Raw genomic sequence first — 22,302 nt, forward strand, 5'->3', positions numbered from 1 at the left:
AGGTGGTGCGCGGAGTGAGAGGGTCAGGGTGAATGGTTTAGTGAACAGAGAAGAGGTGGTGAAAGCCTTGTGGGGGATGAAAGTCGGCAAGGCGGCAGGTTTGGATGGTATTGCAGTGAAATTTATCTAAAAAGGGGGTGACTGTGTTGTTGACTGGTTGGTAAGGATATTCAATGTATGTATGGCTCATGGTGAAGTGCCTGAGGATTGGCGGAACGCATGCACAGTGCCATTGTACAAAGGCAAAGGGGATAAAGGTGAGTGTTCAAATTACAGAGGTATAAGTATGTTGAGTATTCCTGGGAAATTATATGGGAGGGTATTGATTGAGAGGGTGAAGGCATGTACAGAGCATCAGATTGGGGAAGAGCAGTGTGGTTTCAGAAGAGGTAGAGGATGTGTGGATCAAGTGTTTGCTTTGAAGAATGTATGTGAGAAATACTGAAAAAAAACAAATGGATTTGTATGTGGCATTTATGGATCTGGAGATGGCATATGATAGAGTTAATAGAAATGCTCTGTGGAAGGTATCAAGAGTATATGGTGTGAGAGGCAAGTTGCTAGAAGCAGTGAAAAGTTTTTATCGAAGATGTAAGGCATGTGTATGAGTAGGAGGAGAGGAAAGTGATTGGTTCCCAGTGAATGTCGGTTTGCGGCAGGGGTGCATGATGTCTCCATGGTTGTTTAATTTGTTTATGGATGGGGTTGTTAGGGAGGTGAATGAAAGAGTTTTGGAGAGAAGGGCAAGTTTGCAGTCTGTTGTGGATGATGATATAGCATTGGTGACTGATTCGGGTGAGAAACTGCAGAAGCTGGTGACTGAGTTTGGTCAAGTGTGTGAAAGAAGAAAGCTGAGAGTAAATGGGAATAAGAGCAAGGTTATTGGGTACAGCAGGGTTGAGGGACAAGTCAATGGGAGGTGAGTATGAATGGAGAAAAACTGAAGGAAGTGAAGTGTTTTAGATATCTGGGAGTGGATTTGGCAGCGGATGGAACCATGGAAGTGGAAGTGAGTCACAGGGTGGGGGAGGGGGCAAAAGTTCTGGGAGCATTGAAGAATTTGTGAAAGGCGAGAACACTATCTCAGAAAGTAAAAATGAGTATGTTTGAAGGAATAGTGGTTCCAACAGTGTTATATGGTTGCGAGGAGTGGGCTACAGATAGGGTGTTGTGCGGAGAAGGGTGGATGTGATGGAAATAAGATGTTTGAGGACAATATGTGGTGTGAGGTGGTTTGATCGAGCAAGTAATGAAAGGGTGAGAGAGATGTGAGGTAATAAAGAGTGTGGTTGAGAAAGCAGAAGAGGGTGTATCGAGGTGGTTTGGTCACATGGAAAGAATGAGTGAGGAAAGATTGACAAAGAGGATATATGTGTCAGAGGTGGAGGGAACAAAGAGAAGTGGGAGACCAAACTGGAGGTGGAAGGATGGAGTGAAAAAGATTTTGAGCGATCGGGGCCTGAACATGCCGGAGGGTGAAAGGCGTGCAAGGAATAGAGTGAACTGGAACAATGTGGTATACCGGGGTCGATGTGCTGTCAAAGGGTTGAACCAGGGCATGCGAAGCGTCTGGGGTAAACCATGGAAAGTTTTGTGGGGCCTGGATGTGGAAGGGAAGCTGTGGTTTCAGTGCATTATCCATGACAGACAGAGGCTGAGTGTGAACGAATGTGGCCTTTGTTGTCTTTTCCTAGTGCTACCTCGCACGCGTGCGTGGGGAGGGGGGTGTCATTCTATGTGTGGTGGGGTGGCGACGGGAATGAATAAAGGCAGCAAGTATGAATTATGTTCATGTGTATAAATGTATACATCTGTGTATGTATACATATGTATACATTGAAATGTATAGGTATGTATATGTGTGTGTGTGGACGTGTATGTATATACATGTGTATGTGGATGGGTTGGGCCATTCTTTCATCTGTTTCCTAGTGCTACCTCGCTGATGCAGGAGACAGTGACAAAGTATAGTAAAAAATAAATAATTAAACAAATATACTATGTTTATTGAGAATTTTCTCATGTAGCTATGTCATAAAAGTGCTAAATTTTTCACATTTTCAAAACCTATCAAATCTCTAAGGAAAACTGCATATGAGAAATTAAGAAATAGAGATTTGGGTAAAAACTTAATCAACCTTCTCATATCCTACAACTCTTATACAATCTTGTAAGGAAAAGCTTTATAATCTAGCATCTGCTGAACCCAGAGGTGCAGGAGTCTCATTCTGCCTTCATCTTTGCTTGGAAATATTACAAACCTGTTCATCATGGAGCAAGCACACCTTCACTTCTGCAGTTCAACCTTTCCTCCTCTTTTCTAACATGACCAATCTATAAAGAATCTTCCAACTGATAAAGCCACTCTTTTTTGCATGTTATTTTCCTCTAATTCTGCTTTGGATGATTCCACATTTAATCATCCCACCACAAAGCAAGGTCTTTCAAGTACTCATCCAGCTAAAAGTGCAACCATCACATGGTCATGAGGGCATACTTCCTTAAGTCCTAACTTACTCACTACAGATGTCACTAAAGATAAGTCAGATGCCTGGTAACACCTACTTCACTGCCCTAAACTTCAAGTTTAATGGCTCATCATGCTTGAAAGTCAGGTTTTACAATGTTGTTATTTTACAACAATGAAAAATAAAATATCTGAAAAGTGCTGCGCAAGGGGTAAACTCAGATTTTACGCCCTTCACAGTCAGTATGCTAAAGGAGATAGCCTTTCAGATAGCTCTAACCTTGTTATATCCAAAAGTGCAAAAATGCCATTTCTTCTCACATCTATTTCTAAATCTGACACTTTCCCAAAAACCAAATTTGAATTACCATGCTATCACCCTGAATTATCGCAATGTGTTGGGCATAACACATCTTCCACTCTATCCTGGAAACTCCATATGATATCAAAAAACCTGCTTCCTCAAAGCTGGGGATATACAAGTCATATTAGCACTTTTCTTGTGAGCAGCTTTTCCAAATTTATAGAAGTCTCTCTTGTGAGCAGCTCTTCCAAATCCATAGGGATTTCATTCATCCCAATATGGAATACTGGGGCGGCTCTTCTTCCACCTTTCCCTTAGTGACAGTGTAAGCAAAGGTTTTCCATCTCATTAAATCTGCTGCTATCACCTCTTCAACACTTCCTTTCTATCCACCATGAGGTTTTTACCCTTTCTCTATGTTACAGGTATAATTTCAGTTAATGCTTCCATGAGCTCTCTGCATGAGTCCTGATAATGAAGCCAGAAGCCACAGCAAACAAATGGCTGTTGCTTTTATAGTTTCTGTGTACAGACCAGCCACATGAGGGTGAACCATTATGATACTTCCTCCTTTCCTCAAACAATGAATCTTTAGAATCTTTCTTCTTTCATCTTTCCCTCTTCTAACAACCTTTCTATCTTTAAGAGACAGGTCTACAATCATCTGTGAAGCATAAACTGTTTATACATTCCTATTGTATTCTTTTCTTTTCCCTTTCATTTCCGATGGCTGGGACAGGGCATGCTTCTCCCTCACATGCTGGAGACTATAAGAAATATACAATATATCTAAATAGCTGAAAAATATTGTATTTAGCCTTCTTGAGTTTCATTTATCTGCTACCACCTTTGCATGGTTTTTTGTCTGCTTTTGAGAAATTATAATAAATATTTTTCCAGTACATTAACAGTGTACATTAATTCAATCATTTATATGAGTATAAAAAATCAAAGATGCTCATTTTCAATGAATTCCATCCATCATCACAACTAAGTGCTCAAAAATGCACAATAACACCTGTCAGTCATGAGTTTACCAGCAGGTTTATATTACAAATACTGACTTTTGTATCAACAGCTTGGATAAGACAGGCATTAAATTTATATCCAGTGTAACTATCTTGGATATGTGACAGGCATAAAATCAATATGAACTCAGAAAGATAGCACTAACGCCAGTATAGTTCAAAATTTTGGAAAAATGGCTGTGATTGCCAAGGACTCATCTCAATAGCTCAGTATTTCAGTGCACACTAATGGTATGTTAGCAAATTCAATTGAAATAAAAAATTTCAAAAGTGAGCAAATTTGAACATCCACTGAATGTCAAGCTACAAAGACCATAAGCATGAATGGGTTAATTAAAAACTAGACTGGCTTGGGTACACAACAATAAATATGCAGGAATAATGTGGCTGATATAAAGTCCATCACCTTTTAAAGCCCCAGTTACATGGAATAGGGACCTAGTTATACTAGATAAAACATAGGTTGCACCATCAGAACCATAAAAGAGCAAGAGATAAGCCCTTAAAAACCAAGGTTTGGCTATTGAATGATGTAACCAGTTGATCATAATGCCTACTAATAAGGAAAGTCTTCCTTTGTATCATAAAGTACTCTTAGGAATAATAGCCACGTCAAATACTTACAGTTTTACCTGCATTATCCAGTCCAAGGATGAGAACAAAAAACTCATCTTTCTTGAACAAGTATTTGTAAAGGCCATAGAAGAGAGAAAACATTGTGTGGGTTAAGACAACACCAGCCTTCTCACCTGTCGAAAGAAAACAAGATTATAAAAGAAAAGAGGTATGGATCCATTCCTTACAATAATATACTTGCAATCTGTTAAAATCACCTAAAAATTTATAAACATCTTGAGGTAAAGAATTCCAATCCCATATACTCAAAATGCTTACTGTACCTGTGTAGAACAAAGGAAGGGAAACTGAGCCATGCATCCCAAACATCAACAACATTAGCGCCATTTCTGTGGTTATTTTGTGCTAATAATTTTTGCAGTCAAAATATGTTTCATAGACAAGGTTGCTTGACAAGGGTATATATCTTTTAAACAGAGAAAAAGATTTAAAACTTTATGACTCTTAAAGGCTTTCTGAGGGTATAGCATTTGAGACACACAAGACATCACATTGCTCAGTTAAAGTGAAAGCCTGGATTCCAAGCTAACAAATGAAGCCATCCAACCCCCTTTTACGTAACATTTGCGTTCTGGTATGTCAGCTGTTGATCTTCTATTTTTCATGTTATGAATACTGAAAGTTGAAATACTCATACTCCCCATGGCCACTTCTGCCATATTTGTTCTATTACTTCCATTTCATGATTTGGATACTTGAAAGAGATATATCATGATGCAAATCTTGGAAGATGCTTTTCATCTTTAATGACATCTTATAAATACCAAGATAGTAGGCTGCAAGTTGCAACCCCATACAGATGCTGAAGTGCCAAAAACCATCATACATCATTCCTGTTGGGTCTGCTGGTCCTAATTTCTGTCTCAATAAAAGTACAATATTCTATCGTGCCAAACTTAACACATTTCATTAGCAAGCAAGCACTTTGTTCCCTTCATTTCTTTTCATAATACAAGACTGTGACCCATCAATGGGCCGTCCTGTGTCAAGCACATCAGTTCGAATCCTAGTTGCATAAGTTGATCCAGTCCACCCAGCTGTTCACCCTTCCCTAGGGGTTGGTTGTTAAAATGGGTATCTAGCTTAGGCTAGGATAAATTCAAATACAAATATTTTTTTCATACTTGATCACAGTTTCACGCTTTAGCAAAGTAGCAACGGGAATATCCACTTACATCCATTCTCCAGCTGTCATGTGTAATGCACCAAAACCACAGCTCCCTATCACAACCAGGCCCAACAGGAATTACCATGGCTTAATCCTGGACACTTCACATGCCCTGATTCAGTCCATTAACACACGTCTACCTTTATATACCACATCACTTCAATTTACTCTATCCCATGCACACCTTTCACCACCCTCCTGCATGTTCAGGAACCAATCACTCAAAATCTTTTTCATTCCATCCTTCCACCTCCAATTTGGTCTTCCCACTCTCCTTGTCCTCTCCAATTCTGATACATATATCCTCTTTGTCAACCCTTCCTCACTCATTCTCTCTGTATGTCCAAACCCTTTAGGCACACCCTGTCTCTAGGAACAACAAAGAAAGAATATTACCCACACATTCCCTGCGTGTCGTAGAAGGATATATGTATAGGAGGTGGAGGGAACGAGAAGTGGGAGACCAAATTGGAGGTGGAAAGATGGAGTGAAAAAGATTTTGTGTGATCAGGGCCTGAACATGCAGGAGGGTGAAAGGAGGGCAAGGAATAGAGTGAATTGGATCGATGTGGTATACCGGGGTTGACGTGCTGTCAGTGGATTGAATCAGGGCATGTGAAACGTCTGGGGTAAACCATGGAAAGTTGTGTGGGGCCTGGATGTGAAAAGGGAGCTTTGGTCTCGGGCATTATTGCATGACAGCTAGAGACTGAGTGTGAACGAATGGGGCCTTTGTTGTCTTTTCCTAGTGCTACCTTGCACACATGAGGGGGGAGGGGGATGGTATTCCATGTGTGGCGAGGTGGTGATGGGAATGAATAAAGGCAGACAGTGTGAATTGTGTGCATGGGTATATATGTATGTGTCTGTGTGTGTATATATATGTGTACATTGAGATGTATAGGTACGTATATTTGCGTGTGTGGACGTGTATGTATATACATTGTGTATGGGGGTGGGTTGGGCCATTTCTTTCGTCTGTTTCCTTGCGCTACCTCGCAACCGCGGGAGACAAAAAAAAAATATATATATATATAAAAAAAAAAAAATATATATATATATATATATATATATATATATATATATATATATATATATATATATATATATTTTTTGCTTTGTCGCTGTCTCCCGCGTTTGCGAGGTAGCGCAAGGAAAAAGACGAAAGAAGTGGCCCAACCCACCCCCATACACATGTATATACATACGTCCACACACGCAAATATACATACCTACACAGCTTTCCATGGTTTACCCCAGACGCTTCACATGCCCTGATTCAATCCACTGACAGCACGTCAACCCCGGTATACCACATCGATCCAATTCACTCTATTCCTTGCCCGCCTTTCACCCTCCTGCATGTTCAGGCCCCGATCACACAAAATCTTTTTCACTCCATCTTTCCACCTCCAATTTGGTATCCCACTTCTCCTCGTTCCCTCCACCTCCGACACATATATCCTCTTGGTCAATCTTTCCTCACTCATTCTCTCTATGTGCCCAAACCATTTCAAAACACCCTCTTCTGCTCTCTCAACCACGCTCTTTTTATTTCCACACATCTCTCTTACCCTTACGTTACTTAATCGATCAAACCACCTCACACCACACATTGTCCTCAAACATCTCATTTCCAGCACATCCACCCTCCTCCACACAACTCTATCCATAGCCCATGCCTCGCAACCATACAACATTGTTGGAACCACTATTCCTTCAAACATACCCATTTTTGCTATCCGAGATAATGTTCTCGACTTCCACACATTCTTCAAGGCTCCCAGGATTTTCGCCCCCTCCCCCACCCTATGATCCACTTCCGCTTCCATTTTTCCATCCGCTGCCAGATCCACCCCCAGATATCTAAAACACTTTACTTCCTCCAGTTTTTCTCCATTCAAACTTACCTCCCAATTGACTTGACCCTCAACCCTACTGTACCTAATAACCTTGCTCTTATTCACATTTACTCTTAACTTTCTTCTTTCACACACTTTACCAAACTCAATTACCAGCTTCTGCAGTTTCTCACATGAATCAGCCACCAGAGCCATCACCACCATCAGCGAACAACAACTGATTCACTTCCCAAGCTCTCCCATTCACAGCAGACTTCATACTTGCCCCTCTTTCCAAAACTCTTGCATTCACCTCCCTAACAACCCCATCCATAAACAAATTAAACAACCATGGAGACATCACACACCCCTGCTGCAAACCTACATTCACTGAGAACCAATCACTTTCCTCTCTTCCTACACGTACACATGCCTTACATCCTCGATAAAAACTTTTCACTGCTTCTAACAACTTGCCTCCCACACCATATATTCTTAATACCTTCCACAGAGCATCTCTATCAACTCTATCATATGCCTTCTCCAGATCCATAAATGCTACATACAAATCCATTTGCTTTTCTAAGTATTTCTCACATACATTCTTCAAAGCAAACACCTGATCCACACATCCTCTACCACTTCTGAAACCACACTGCTCTTCCCCAATCTGATGCTCTGTACATGCCTTCACCCTCTCAATCAATATCCTCCCATATAATTTACCAGGAATACTCAACAAACTTATACCTCTGTAATTTGAGCACTCACTCTTATCCCCTTTGCCTTTGTACAATGGCACTATGCACAAATTCCGCCAATCCTCAGGCACCTCACCAAGAGTCATACATACATTAAATAACCTTACCAACCAGTCAACAATACAGTCACCACATTTTTCAATAAATTCCACTGCAATACCATCCAAACCTGCTGCCTTGCCGGCTTTCATCTTCCGCAAAGCTTTTACTACCTCTTCTCTGTTTACCAAATCATTTACCCTAACCCTCTCACTTTGCACACCACCTCGACCAAAACACCCTACATCGGCCACTCTATCATCAAACACATTCAACAAACCTTCAAAATACTCACTCCATATCCTTCTCACATCACCACTACTTGTTATCACCTCCCCATTTGTGCCCTTTATTTATTATGCTTTGTCGCTGTCTCCCGCGCCTGCGAGGTAGCGCAAGGAAACAGACGAAAGAAATGGCCCAACATACTCCCACACACATGCACACACACACACATCCACATCCGCAAACATACACACCCACACATCCCAACGTACACACATATATACACACACAGACACACACATATACACACATGCACACAGTTCACACTGTGTGCCCCTACTCACCCCCATCTCCACCCCGCCACACACGGAATAACATCCCCCTCCCCCCTCATGTGCGCGAGGTAGCGCCAGGAAAAGACAACAAAGGCCCCGTTCGCTCACACTCAGTCTCCAGCTGTCATGCAATAATGCCCGAAAACACAGCTCCCTTTCCACATCCAGGCCCCACACAACTTTCCATGGTTTACCCCAGACGCTTCACATGCCCTGGTTCAATCCATTGACAGCACGTCGACCCTGGTATACCACATTGATCCAATTCACTCTATTCCTTGCCTGCCTTTCACCCTCCTGCATGTTCAGGCCCCGATCACACAAAATCTTTTTCACTACATCTTTCCACCTCCAATTTGGTCTCCCACTTCTCGTTCCCTCCACCTCCGACACATATATCCTCTTGGTCAGTCTTTCCTCACTCATTCTCTCCATGTGACCAAACCACTTCAAAATACCCTCTTCTGCTCCCTCAACCACGCTCTTTTTATTTCCACACATCTCTCTTACCCTTACGTTACTTACTCGATCAAACCACCTCACACCACACATTGTCCTCAAACATCTCATTTCCAGCACATCCACCCTCCTCCACACAACTCTATTCATAGGCCATGCCTCGCAACCATACAACATTGTTGGAACCACTATTCCTTCAAACATACCCATTTTTGCTTTCTGAGATAATGTTCTCGACTTCCACACATTCTTCAAGGCTCCCAGAATTTTCGCCCCCTCCCAAACCCTATGATTCACTTCCGCTTCCATGGTTCCATCCGCTGCCAGATCCACTCCCAGATATCTAAAACACTTCACTTCCTACAGTTTTTCTCCACTCGAACTTACCTCCAAATTAACTTGACCCTCAACCCTACTGTACCTAATAACCTTACTCTTATTCACATTTACTCTCAACTTTCTTCTTTCACACACTTTACCAAATTCAGTCACTAGCTTCCGCAGTTTCTCACATAAATCAGCCACCAGCGCTGTATCATCAGCAAACAACTGACTCACTTCCCAAGCTCTCTCATCCACAACAGACTGCATACTTGCCCCTCTTTCCAAAACTCTTGCATTCACCTCCCTAACAACCCCATCCATAAACAAATTAAACCACCATGGAGACATCACACACCGCTGCCGCAAACCTACATTCACTGAGAACCAATCACTTTCCTCTCTTCCTACATGTACATATGCCTTACATCCTTGATAAAAAGTTTTTCACTGCTTCTAACAACTTGCCTTCCACACCATATACTCTTAATACCTTCCACAGAGCATCTCTATCAACTCTATCATATGCCTTCTCCAGATCCATAAATGCTACATACAAATCCATTTGCTTTTCTAAATATTTCTCACATACATTCTTCAAAGCAAACACCTGATCCACACATCCTCTACCACTTCTGAAACCACACTGCTCTTCCCCAATCTGATGCTCTGTACATGCCTTCACCCTCTCAATCAATACCCTCCCATATAATTTACCAGGAATACTCAACAAACTTATACCTCTGTAATTTGAACACTCACTTTTATCCCCTTTACCCTTGTACAATGGCACTATGCAAGCATTCCGCCAATCCTCAGGCACCTCACCATGAATCATACATACATTAAATAACCTTACCAACCAGTCAGCAATACAGTCACCCCCTTTTTTAATAAATTCCACTGCAATACCATCCAAATCTGCTGCCTTGCCGGCTTTCATCTTCAGCAAAGCTTTTACTACATCTGCTCTGTTTACCAAATCATTTTCCCTAACCCTCTCACTTTGCACACCACCTCGACCAAAACACCCTCTATCTGCCACTCTATCATCAAACACACTCAACAAACCTTCAAAATACTCACTCCATCTCCTTCTCACATCACCACTACTTGTTATCACCTCCCCATTAGCCCCCTTCACTGAGTTTCCATTTGTTCCCTTGTCTTATGCACTTTATTTACCTCCTTCCAAAACATCTTTGTATTTTCCCTAAAATTTAATTTGCTTTGTCGCTGTCTCCCGCATTAGCGAGGTAGCGCAAGGAAACAGATGAAAGAATGGCCCAACCCGCCCACATACACGTATATACATACATGTCCACACACGCACAATATACATACCTATACATCTCAATGTACACATATATATACACACACAGACATATACATATATACACATGTACACATGTAATTCATACTGTCTGCCTTTATTTGTTCCCATCGCCACCTCGCCACACATGGAATAACAACCCCCTCCCCCCTCATGTAAGCAAGGTAGCGCTAGGAAAAACACCAAAGGCCCCATTCGTTCACACTCAGTCTCTAGCTGTCATGTAATAATGCACCGAAACCACAGCTCCCTTTCCACATCCAGGCCCCACACACTTTGCATGGTTTACCCCAGACGCTTCACATGCCCTGGTTCAATCCATTGACAGCACGTCGACCCCGGTATACCACATCGTTCCAATTCACACTATTCCTTGCATGCCTTTCACCCTCCTGCATGTTCAGGCCCCGATCACTCAAAATCTTTTTCACTCCATCTTTCCACCTCCAATTTGGTCTCCCACTTCTCCTCGTTCCCTACACCTCTGACACATATATCCTCTTGGTCAATCTTTCCCCACTCATTCTCTCCATGTGACCAAACCATTTCAAAACACCCTCTTCTGCTCTCTCAACCACACTCTTTTTATTTCCACACATCTCTCTCACCCTTACATTACTTACTCGATCAAACTGCCTCACACCACATATTGTCCTCAAACATCTCATTTCCAGCACATCCACCCTCCTGCGCACAACTCTATCCATAGCCCAAGCCATTCTCAGTGAATGTAGGTTTGCAGCAGGGGTGTGTGATGTCTCCATGGTTGTTTAATTTGTTTATGGATGGGGTTGTTAGGGAGGTGAATGCAAGAGTTTTGGAAAGAGGGGCAAGTATGCAGTCTGTTGTGGATGAGAGAGCTTGGGAAGTGAGTCAGTTGTTGTTTGCTGATGATACAGCACTGGTGGCTGATTCATGTGAGAAACTGCAGAAGCTGGTGACTGAGTTTGGTAAAGTGAGTGAAAGAAGAAAGTTAAGAGTAAATGTGAATAAGAGTAAGGTTATTAGGTACAGTAGGGTTGAGGGTCAAGTCAATTGGGAGGTAAGTTTGAATGGAGAAAAGCTGGAGGAAGTGAAGTGTTTTAGATACCTGGGAGTGGATCTGGCAGCGGATGGAACCATGGAAGCAGAAGTGAATCATAGGGTGGGGGAGGGGGCAAAAATTCTGGGAGCCTTGAAGAATGTGTGGAAGTCGAGAACATTATCTCAGAAAGCAAAAATGGGTATGTTTGAAGGAATAGTGGTTCCAACAATGTTGTATGGTTGCGAGGCGTGGGCTATGGATAGAGTTGTGCGCAGGAGGGTGGATGTGCTGGAAATGAGATGTTTGAGGACAATGTGTGGTGTGAGGTGGTTTGATCGAGTAAGTAACGTAAGGGTAAGAGAGATGTGTGGAAATAAAAAGAGCGTGGTTGAGGGAGCAGAAGAGGGTGTTTTGAAATGGTTTGGGCACATGGAGAGAATGAGTGAGGAAAGATTGACCAAGAGGATATATGTGTTGGAGGTGGAGGGAACGAGAAGTGGGAGACCAAATTGGAGGTGGAAAGATGGAGTGAAAAAGATTTTGTGTGATCGGGGCCTGAACATGCAGGGGGGTGAAAGGAGGGCAAGAAATAGAGTGAATTGGATCGATGTGGTATACTGGGGTTGACGTGCTGTTAGTGGATTGAATCAGGGCATGTGAAGCGTCTGGGGTAAACCATGGAAAGCTGTGTAGGTATGTATATTTGCGTGTGTAGACGTGTATGTATATACATGTGTATGGGGGTGGGTTGGGCCATTTCTTTCGTCTGTTTCCTTGCGCTACCTCGCAAACGCGGGAGACAGCGACAAAGCAAAAAAAAAAATATATATATATACGTTGAAATGTATAGGTATGCATATGTGCATATATGGACGTGTATGCATATACATGTGTATGTGGGTGGGTTGGGCCATTCTTTCGTCTGTTTCCTTGCGATTTCCCTGTCATTTGCAGGGAAATAATGCAAAATGACAGGGAGATGTATAAAAGAAAGAGGCAGGAGGTCAAGAGAAAGGTGCAAGAGGCAAAAAAGAGGGCAAATGAGAGTTGGGGGAGAGAGTATCATTAAATTTTGGGGAGAATAAAAATATGTTTTGGAAGGAGGTAAATAAAGTGCGTAAGACAAGGGAACAAATAGGAACATCAGTGAAGGGGGCTAATGGGGAGGTGATAACAAGTAGTGGTGAGGTGAGAAGGAGATGGAGTGAGTATTTTGAAGGTTTGTTGAATGTGTTTGATGATGGAGTGGCAGATAGAGGGTGTTTTCGTCGAGGTGGTGTGCAAAGTGAGAGGGTTAGGGAAAATGATTTGGTAATCAGAGAAGAGGTAGTAAAAACTTTGCAGAAGATGAAAGCTGGCAAGGCAGCGGCTTTGGATGGTACTGCAGTGGAATTTATTAAAAAAGGGGGTGACTGTATTGCTGACTGGTTGGTACGGTCATCTAATGTATGTATGACTCATGGTGAGGTGCCGGAGGACTGGCAGAATGCTTGCATAGTGCCATTGTACAAAGGCAAAGGGGATAAGAGTAAGAGCTCAAATTACAGAGGTATAAGTTTGTTGAGTATTCTTGGGAAATTATATGGGAGGGTATTGATTGAGAGGGTGAAGGCATGTACAGAGCATCAGATTGGGGAAGAGCAGTGTGGTTTCAGAAGTGGTAGAGGATGTGTGGATCAGGTGTTTGCTTTGAAGAATGTATGTGAGAAATACTTAGAAAAGCAAATGGATATGAATGTAGCATTTATGGATCTGGAGAGGGTATATGACAGAGTTTATAGAGATGCTCTGTGGAAGGTATTAAGAATATATGGTGTGGGAGGCAAGTTGTTAGAATCAGTGAAAACTTTTTATCGAGGATGTAAGGCATATGTATGTGTAGGAAGAGAGGAAAGTGATTGGTTCTCAGTGAATGTTGGTTTGCGGCAGGGGTGTGTGATGTCTCCATGGTTGTTTAATTTGTTTATGGATGGGGTTGTTAGGGAGGTGAATGCAAGAGTTTTGGAGAGGGCCAAGTATGCAGTCTGTTGCAGATGAGAGAGCTTGGGAAGTGAGTCAGTTGTTTGCTGATGATACAGCGCTGGTGGCTGATTCAGGAGAGATACTGCAGAAGTTGGTGACTGAATTTGGTCAAGTGTGTGAAAGAAGAAAGCTGAGAGTAAATGTGAATAAGAGCAAGGTTATTAGGTACAGTAGGGTTGAGGGACAAGTCAATTGGGAGGTAAGTTTGAATGGAGAAAAACTGGAGGAAGTGAGGTGTTTTAGATATCTAGGAGTGGATTTGGCAGCGGATGGAACCATGGAAATGGAAGTGAGTCATAGGGTGGGGGAGGGGGCGAAAGTTCTGGGAGCGTTGAAAAATGTATGGAAGTCGAGAACATTATCTCAGAAAGCAAAAATGGGTATGTTTGAAGGAATAGTGGTTCCAACAATGTTGTATGGTTGCGAGGCATGGACAATGGATAGAGTTGTGCGCAGGAGGATGGATGTGCTGGAAATGAGATGTTTGAGGACAATGTGTGGTGTGAGGTGGTTTGATCGAGTAAGTAACGTAAGGGTAAGAGAGATGTGTGGAAATAAAAAGAGCGTGGTTGAGAGAGCAGAAGAGGGTGTTTTGAAATGGTTTGGTCACATGGAGAGAATGAGTGAGGAAAGATTGACCAAGAGGATATATGTGTCGGAGGTGGAGGGAACGAGGAGAAGAGGGAGACCAAATTGGAGGTGGAAAGATGGAGTGAAAAAGATTTTGTGTGATCGGGGCCTGAACATGCAGGAGGGTGAAAGGAGGGCAAGGAATAGAGTGAATTGGAGCGATGTGGTATACTGGGGTTGACATGCTGTCAGTGGATTGAATCAAGGCATGTGAAGCGTCTGGGGTAAACCATGGAAAGCTGTGTAGGTATGTATATTTGCGTGTGTGGACGTATGTATATACATGTGTATGGGGGTGGGTTGGGCCAGTTCTTTCATCTGTTTCCTTGCGCTACCTCGCAAACGCGGGAGACAGCGACAGAGCAAAAAAAAACATATATATATATATATATATATATATATATATGGGGTTTATTAGACTGCCTTGATTAAGGCATTCAGTTCCCTGCGCTAAGCTAACATCAAAAGAAACATACTGCCAGTATGTGGTAGGATGTTTACAGACTACAAAGCAGGCAACCATGTGATCCCAGCAGGATATAGATACGGTTATATACTTCTACTATCATTTTGGCTAATAAATTAGGTTACATTATTCTTTCATAGGTTCTGTTGCTATGTTAAAAGAATATTAACTAATTTTACATTAATTAACATTACAATCTCTTTAATACATATAACCTTTGTCATTTTTCTTAATATCACTCAGTAAAATATGATGCTCAAAACCATGCTCTGATACCTGTAAAATTTGTCGACACTATACTACCGGTACAGAAATATAATCAGTCAATATTCAAAGCCATTAGGAATGCACAGTTATTCTAGAAAAATGCCAAACTGGTAATCTCACAGTCCAATATATCCACTTATCTCCTTAGAAGGATAGGTATATGGGGTAACAACTATTATGTAACAGGCCACTAATTCCTTTACAGGTAGTTCAATATTTGCATATCAGAATATATCTCTTCATGAACAGCACCAAAATTCTAAATCATCTTCATTGAAAAAAAAAAATATGGAGAGAGGACCTTTTTCAAGGCACTGCATCTGTAAAGTCCTTTGACTGTGGCGACGAAGTAAAGTGTCCCACCTGATACACATCTTGATTACTTGCTTATTATGATAACTTTGGATCCAAATCCCGATATAACAAAGACACACGATCGTTCAATATGTATACCTATAATTCAGAACAACAGGTGACGACGGGAAAGGTATAACAACTCACTTCATGAAGCCCGCAAGATGTTCTCCACGTCAACATAATTAAGTCAACCCCATCTAAACAGAGGCCGTTTTTCAAGGGATCCGAATGTTTCTTGTTTATATCCGCGACTTACACGAACGCCTCTGCACGGATGTTCTCCCCGCCTGGCGCACGCTGCCGCCACCGGGTGTGACAACAAAGAGCACAGACATTGTTCAGCGAACGAACGCAATCGAGCGAATATTCTCGTTAGGAAATTGCATCCTCGTTTCTCGTTATGACACCGCCTGAACATGGTTGTTGCCCTGTGAGCGAACAGTTACCGTCAATGGACGATGAGAATCATAATCTTGTTGAACCACTTCCCTTCTACAGATGTGAATACTAATTACTTATTTGTACGTTACAGCGAGGAAGTTTTAATATCGTTAGGCCCATCTTTGAACACTTGATTTATGTATGCTTTTTGCATTTACCATATCCTCAGTCAAAATGTTCCACTCATCCACCGTTCTTATACTATAAACGTATTTCTTTACATCCTCATTCACAAGTTTCTTGGTTAAGTTCATGTTATGACCCCTAGTTCATATATACCTGCGTCACAATGTACTGTCCACTTCGTCTTTCTTTTAAAATCTTAGGGCTGTGACAGGTCACCCCTCATCAGCTTTCTCTCTTCCAAGGATATATTTAAAGCTTCCAGCCTTTCGCTGTAGTTTAGCTCTCTTAATTCTGATACCATCTTTGCTGCGCTCATCTGAACCTTCTCTATGTCTTTGTGTTCCCACCATGTGCGGTGCCCAAATCTGAGAAGCACATTCGAGTTTTGGTCTTAAAAAGGATATGAATACCCTAATGAATATCTCGTTTTCCAAATACCTGAAAGCTATTCTGATCTTTGTCAGCTGAGAGTTTGACGCCTTAGCTATTTTCCTATCATGGGTCTGGCGACAGGGACGATGGCTTGTCTATGTCCTTCTAACATACAGAATTTCGAGGCTTATTTCCTGCCGGGGCAAATAATCATATTGAGGCAGTTTTTCGCAATGTCCTACTCTCATTACTTTAAAGTCTGTTTAGGTTCTCTTCTAAGCTGATGTAATCCTCCTCGCTTTTCACTTCCCTCATGGCCTTTGTGTCATCTGTAAACATATTGAGGTCGGAGCCCATAACTTCAGGAAAGTAAGTAAATAGATCAAGAAGAGTAATGGTACCAGAACGGGACCCTGTGGCACACCGTTGGTCACCTCAACCCATCTGGAAAACACTGATTTGCGTCCTTTGATTCCTCTCACTAAGATAATCTTTTATCCAATTAAAGTTCCCTGTCTTATTCCTGCTTGGTGATCCAGCTTCATAATAACCCTCCCGTGTGGTACAGTGTCAAATGCCTTCTTGAAGTCCAAATACAGAGAGTCCACCCAGCCTTCCCTTTTGTCTAAGATCACTTTGGTAGCACCGTCACGAAGCCACAAGAGCCGTATATGTTCTGGGGTTATATATGATATGATAGAGTTGATAGAGATGCTCTGTGGAAGGTATTAAGAATATATGGTGTGGGAGGCAAGTTGTTAGAAGCAGTGAAAAGTTTTTATCGAGGATGTAAGGCATGTGTACGTGTAGGAAGAGAGGAAAGTGATTGGTTCTCAGTGAATGTAGGTTTGCGGCAGGGGTGTGTGATGTCTCCATGGTTGTTTAATTTGTTTATGGATGGGGTTGTTAGGGAGGTAAATGCAAGAGTCCTGGAAAGAGGGGCAAGTATGAAGTCTGTTGGGGATGAGAGAGCTTGGGAAGTGAGTCAGTTGTTGTTCGCTGATGATACAGCGCTGGTGGCTGATTCATGTGAGAAACTGCAGAAGCTGGTGACTGAGTTTGGTAAAGTGTGTGGAAGAAGAAAGTTAAGAGTAAATGTGAATAAGAGCAAGGTTATTAGGTACAGTAGGGTTGAGGGTCAAGTCAATTGGGAGGTGAGTTTGAATGGAGAAAAACTGGAGGAAGTGAAGTGTTTTAGATATCTGGGAGTGGATCTGTCAGCGGATGGAACCATGGAAGCGGAAGTGGATCATAGGGTGGGGGAGGGGGCGAAAATTTTGGGAGCCTTGAAAAATGTGTGGAAGTCGAGAACATTATCTCGGAAAGCAAAAATGGGTATGTTTGAAGGAATAGTGGTTCCAACAATGTTGTATGGTTGCGAGGCGTGGGCTATGGATAGAGTTGTGCGCAGGAGGATGGATGTGCTGGAAATGAGATGTTTGAGGACAATGTGTGGTGTGAGGTGGTTTGATCGAGTAAGTAACGTAAGGGTAAGAGAGATGTGTGGAAATAAAAAGAGCGTGGTTGAGAGAGCAGAAGAGGGTGTTTTGAAATGGTTTGGGCACATGGAGAGAATGAGTGAGGAAAGATTGACCAAGAGGATATATGTGTCGGAGGTGGAGGGAACGAGGAGAAGAGGGAGACCAAATTGGAGGTGGAAAGATGGAGTGAAAAAGATTTTGTGTGATCGGGGCCTGAACATGCAGGAGGGTGAAAGGAGGGCAAGGAATAGAGTGAATTGGAGCGATGTGGTATACAGGGGTTGACGTGCTGTCAGTGGATTGAATCAAGGCATGTGAAGCGTCTGGGGTAAACAATGGAAAGCTGTGTAGGTATTTATATTTGCTTTTGTGGACGTGTGTATGTACATGTGTATGGGGGGGGGTTGGGCCATTTCTTTCGTCTGTTTCCTTGCGCTACCTCGCAAACGCGGGAGACAGCGACAAAGTATAAAAAAAAAAAAAAAAAAAATATATATATATATATATATATATATATATATATATATATATATATATATATATATATATATAACATGGATATTTTAAACCCAACAAACAGAGCCAATTGTGAAAACAACTACCATACATAATCCTCAGCATTCAGTCAAATATTAGCAATTGATAGTAAATAATTTATCTATCTATCAATATTACCTCCGGATATAAACCCACAGACGTTACACTATTTATGTGTAGTTCACCAAAACTAAGTCTGGCACGATTTCTTGTCAACAAGAGCTGTGGTGCTGTAGGCTCTTAATAAAGATAAGTTATGTAAAACGAAATGGAGAACTTCGTCGCAATAAACAAGTGAGTCATCAGTTTCCCTATCATTAATGGGTGTTTAAAGTTTATCAATGAAAGCCCGCATGTGCGCTCGGGGTGCCATTACTGGTACAGGGTGGCCTGTGTTTATAGGAGAAATCAACTCAGCTCATTATGTCGCGTTTACTCCAAGACTTTAAATGATTAATACGTCGCAGTGTGTGTGTGTGTGTGTGTGTGTGTGTAAATATTCCGCAATGCAAGGCTTGTCATTAAGCTCTTGCCAGTGATTAATAATTAATACAAACATTGTTCGTATTTTTTTCTTTTGCTGATATTCAATATATGACAATAGTATAGAACTTTCTTATATATATTCCGAATAATCAACCATCAAACATTTGTTGTAAATTGTAATAATCATGCAAGTACGTGGGGTCAGGTATCCATAAACCAACTGGAATCATCTTCTATGAGTTAACGATCAACAACAATAGTAATGGAAAGTTTACCCGCCTTTTGACGTAGCAGCTTTTATTTTCTCTATGTAATCCCATAAGGATACCAGATACCACATGAATTACCTTTTGTGTTCTGTGTGGATTAAACTTACATAGTTTCGAGCACCAGCAAGGGCGCTGGCATTCTAATTACGAACCCCTCACCCACTACACCACCATTGAAAAAAAAATGCTTACTTAAATTCATCTACAAATACAAGTGTAACATCCACCGAAAAAAAATACAACTTATCCATGCATGGGTAACTTATATAAATCACCACTATCATTCTAGGGTCAACTCATGACGGCAACGTTGTTACAAGTTAGCTAGGCAGTACAATACTTCCAGTGAGTTTCTTATTTCACTGGTATTTTAACATAATTACTCTTAAATGCCTGGGTTATATTCATGATGAACTGTCGGGTTTATATATATATATATTTTCTTCTGTAAACTTAATGAGCACACATAGCTTGCTGAGAGGTCGTTTGATGAGGATGACTACAGAAAGGGATGCGGTTCATGGGAAGCGAGTATTCGTGTCTCGTATGATCACTCAGTAAGCAGTATTTGTAAGCAGATATATCAGATGATTTTCATATCTAGCTTCCTCTCTGGCCGATCAATTTCCGTGGTTGTCGATGACTTAGTCTCTCCCCCTTTCTCCATCAACAGCGGTGACCTTCAAGGTTCTGTCCTGTTTCCTACACTTTTCCTTCTTTGATCACGATATCCTTTCTCCTGCACATAACCAAATGCGCTCACTTACTGACGACTCAACCCTGCATTCCTCCACATCCCTCAAATCCGCTACGTCTTATCTCACTCGATCTATATCTCGACATAACTTCCTCAGACTTGGATATAATATATCTCAGTGGGGTACACGAAATCTGGTAAAGTTTACTGCCTCCTAGATCCATCTCTCTGCCCATCTCTCTCCTAAAAATTCTAAGTAACTTTCCTTTCTCACTTGACGGATCTGTAATTTTCACCTCTTGATTTTATGAATATACTTCGTATTAGTTACATCCACCCTACGTTTGAAACCTCTGATTACAAGATATCTAACTGTGCCTCTTAAAAAAAAAAAAATGGGAATCCTGTTTAGACGTTGAAATTTCTTTTCTTCCGAACAGTTGCTCCGTTTATACAAAACGCTGATACGTCCTCCTATGGAGCATTACTCTCACATCTGGGGTGGTTCTAGCTCCATCCTTACTAAACAGAGTTGAGTCGAAAGCGGTCCGACTTACCAACTCTCCTAGGCTAACCTCAAAACTTTACACACTCCCATCCTCAGCAATGTTGGTTCACTTTCCTTCTTCTATAGGTATTACTTTGGTTTTTGCCCCCGAGAGCTGGCTGCTTGTGTGCTCCCACCACAAGCTATATCTCGCAATACTCGACAAGCTGCTGCGTCATAATATTAATGTGCGGCTGTTGATAATTCAAAGGTGGACCGTTTTTTTTTAAGTATTTCCTTCTCGAAGCTTTGGAACTGTCTACACTCTCATGCCTTTCCCAATAACTATGACCTGACACATTTCAGAAGACTGTTTTTTCGCGTCCTCCTGAATTCGTAAATACTTTTCCTCGTCTCTCATTTCTCCATTTTATTTAAGTCTTTGTAATTCATGTAAGGCACAGCTTTGATACCCTACACCACTCCTGAAACCGCAGTTCCACTCTTAATTCTCTGTGAATGCCACCGCCCTCTTACGCATCTCACATACAAACTGCCAAACATTCAATACTGTAGTTTATTTACCTTTTTTTTACAAGGTGCGTCTTTCCGCATTGCAAGGCTAATAAGTAACCTGTAATTACCTGTTGAATTATCACGGGAAATACTTGTGTTCTGTGAGGGTTTTTCCTTTTCAAGTTTTGAATAACGCAAGGGTACGTAGACTGTTTTTCCTGAACCTCTTACCTATATAACCATCAACAATGAGAAACAAAATGATACTTTTAAGCTGAATTGTGAAGATAAACCATGATTACCTGTCAGCTAAACCTTGAATGGGTAACTTATATAAATTACCAAAATTATTTAAGGCTTTAGACTCATGATGGTGATCTTGCAGTGAATTAGACACTAAAGTGTTGCTTGTGTGCTATCTCACTGTTATTCTATCTTTAATCTTGACCTGAGTTATATTCAAGTGAAAAGTTATGTGCAAAGTACATTTCTTGAATAATTTGAATGAGTACATCTATTGTGTCAATAGATCAGTCGTGGAGGAGGATGACTACATAAAACTTTGTAAACTGGCTATGGAAGCATAGCCAGTCTGAACACTCACTGAGCAATGTTTTTAAGTTGACATATCAGAAGGTTTCAACAGTGAGAAGTTTAGTGAAGCCAGGTGATATGAACGACAAGTTTACGTTATAAACACTACCATGATTTATTAAAAATTGTTATTATTTGTCTTTAAATCGCACTATCTGTTAGCGTTTGTTGCCCTCGTGATGGAAGTTTCACTTTGGAAGGATTATCTCTGTACTAAGAATAATGATAAATTTTTTTACATTGCTCAAGACCTTATTCTGTTCATAAATATCAGAAAATGAGAAAGAGGTAATTCCATTAATCTTAAATTTGGAACTTCACTATTTAAAGTAAATGATATGCTTATGTAAGGTTTTGACAAAAAAACTAGTTCATTTTTAAACCTAACAATGAGCAAGAATGAACCTCAAAATTTTAAGCCATTTCCATTAGAAAATCTGGCACCAACACATATAATTTGTACTCTCCCCATTAAGATTATAGGTATTATACTCACACCTTCGAATTATCTGCACTCCCCGATTTACTGTTTACATATAGTGTTCTCTTCACCTACCATGCATGGCTATTGCTCAAGAAATAACACACACACACACACACACACACACATACA

At 41.3% G+C, this 22,302-nt stretch overlaps 1 protein-coding gene across 3 annotated transcripts in view; it reads right to left on the reverse strand.

Moving 5' to 3' along the window:
- Arfrp1 (ADP-ribosylation factor related protein 1) overlaps nucleotides 1-22,302 on the reverse strand; it is a 50,154-nt gene that overhangs the window by 27,427 nt on the left and 425 nt on the right. The window contains exons 1-2 of one of the 3 annotated variants that reach the window (XM_071656718.1): nucleotides 15,828-15,957; nucleotides 4,424-4,548 (exon numbers count right to left, since the gene is read on the reverse strand). In XM_071656718.1, coding sequence (XP_071512819.1) covers nucleotides 4,424-4,516 — 93 coding nt within the window. In that variant the 5' untranslated portion in view covers nucleotides 4,517-4,548; nucleotides 15,828-15,957. Of the gene's footprint in view, nucleotides 1-4,423; nucleotides 4,549-15,779; nucleotides 15,958-22,302 lie in introns of those variants that run through there. The other 2 variants (XM_071656720.1, XM_071656719.1) reach the window with 2 other exon arrangements.

The sequence above is a fragment of the Panulirus ornatus genome, chromosome 63 (genome assembly GCF_036320965.1).
Source record: "Panulirus ornatus isolate Po-2019 chromosome 63, ASM3632096v1, whole genome shotgun sequence".
Taxonomy (NCBI): Eukaryota; Metazoa; Arthropoda; class Malacostraca; order Decapoda; family Palinuridae; genus Panulirus; species Panulirus ornatus.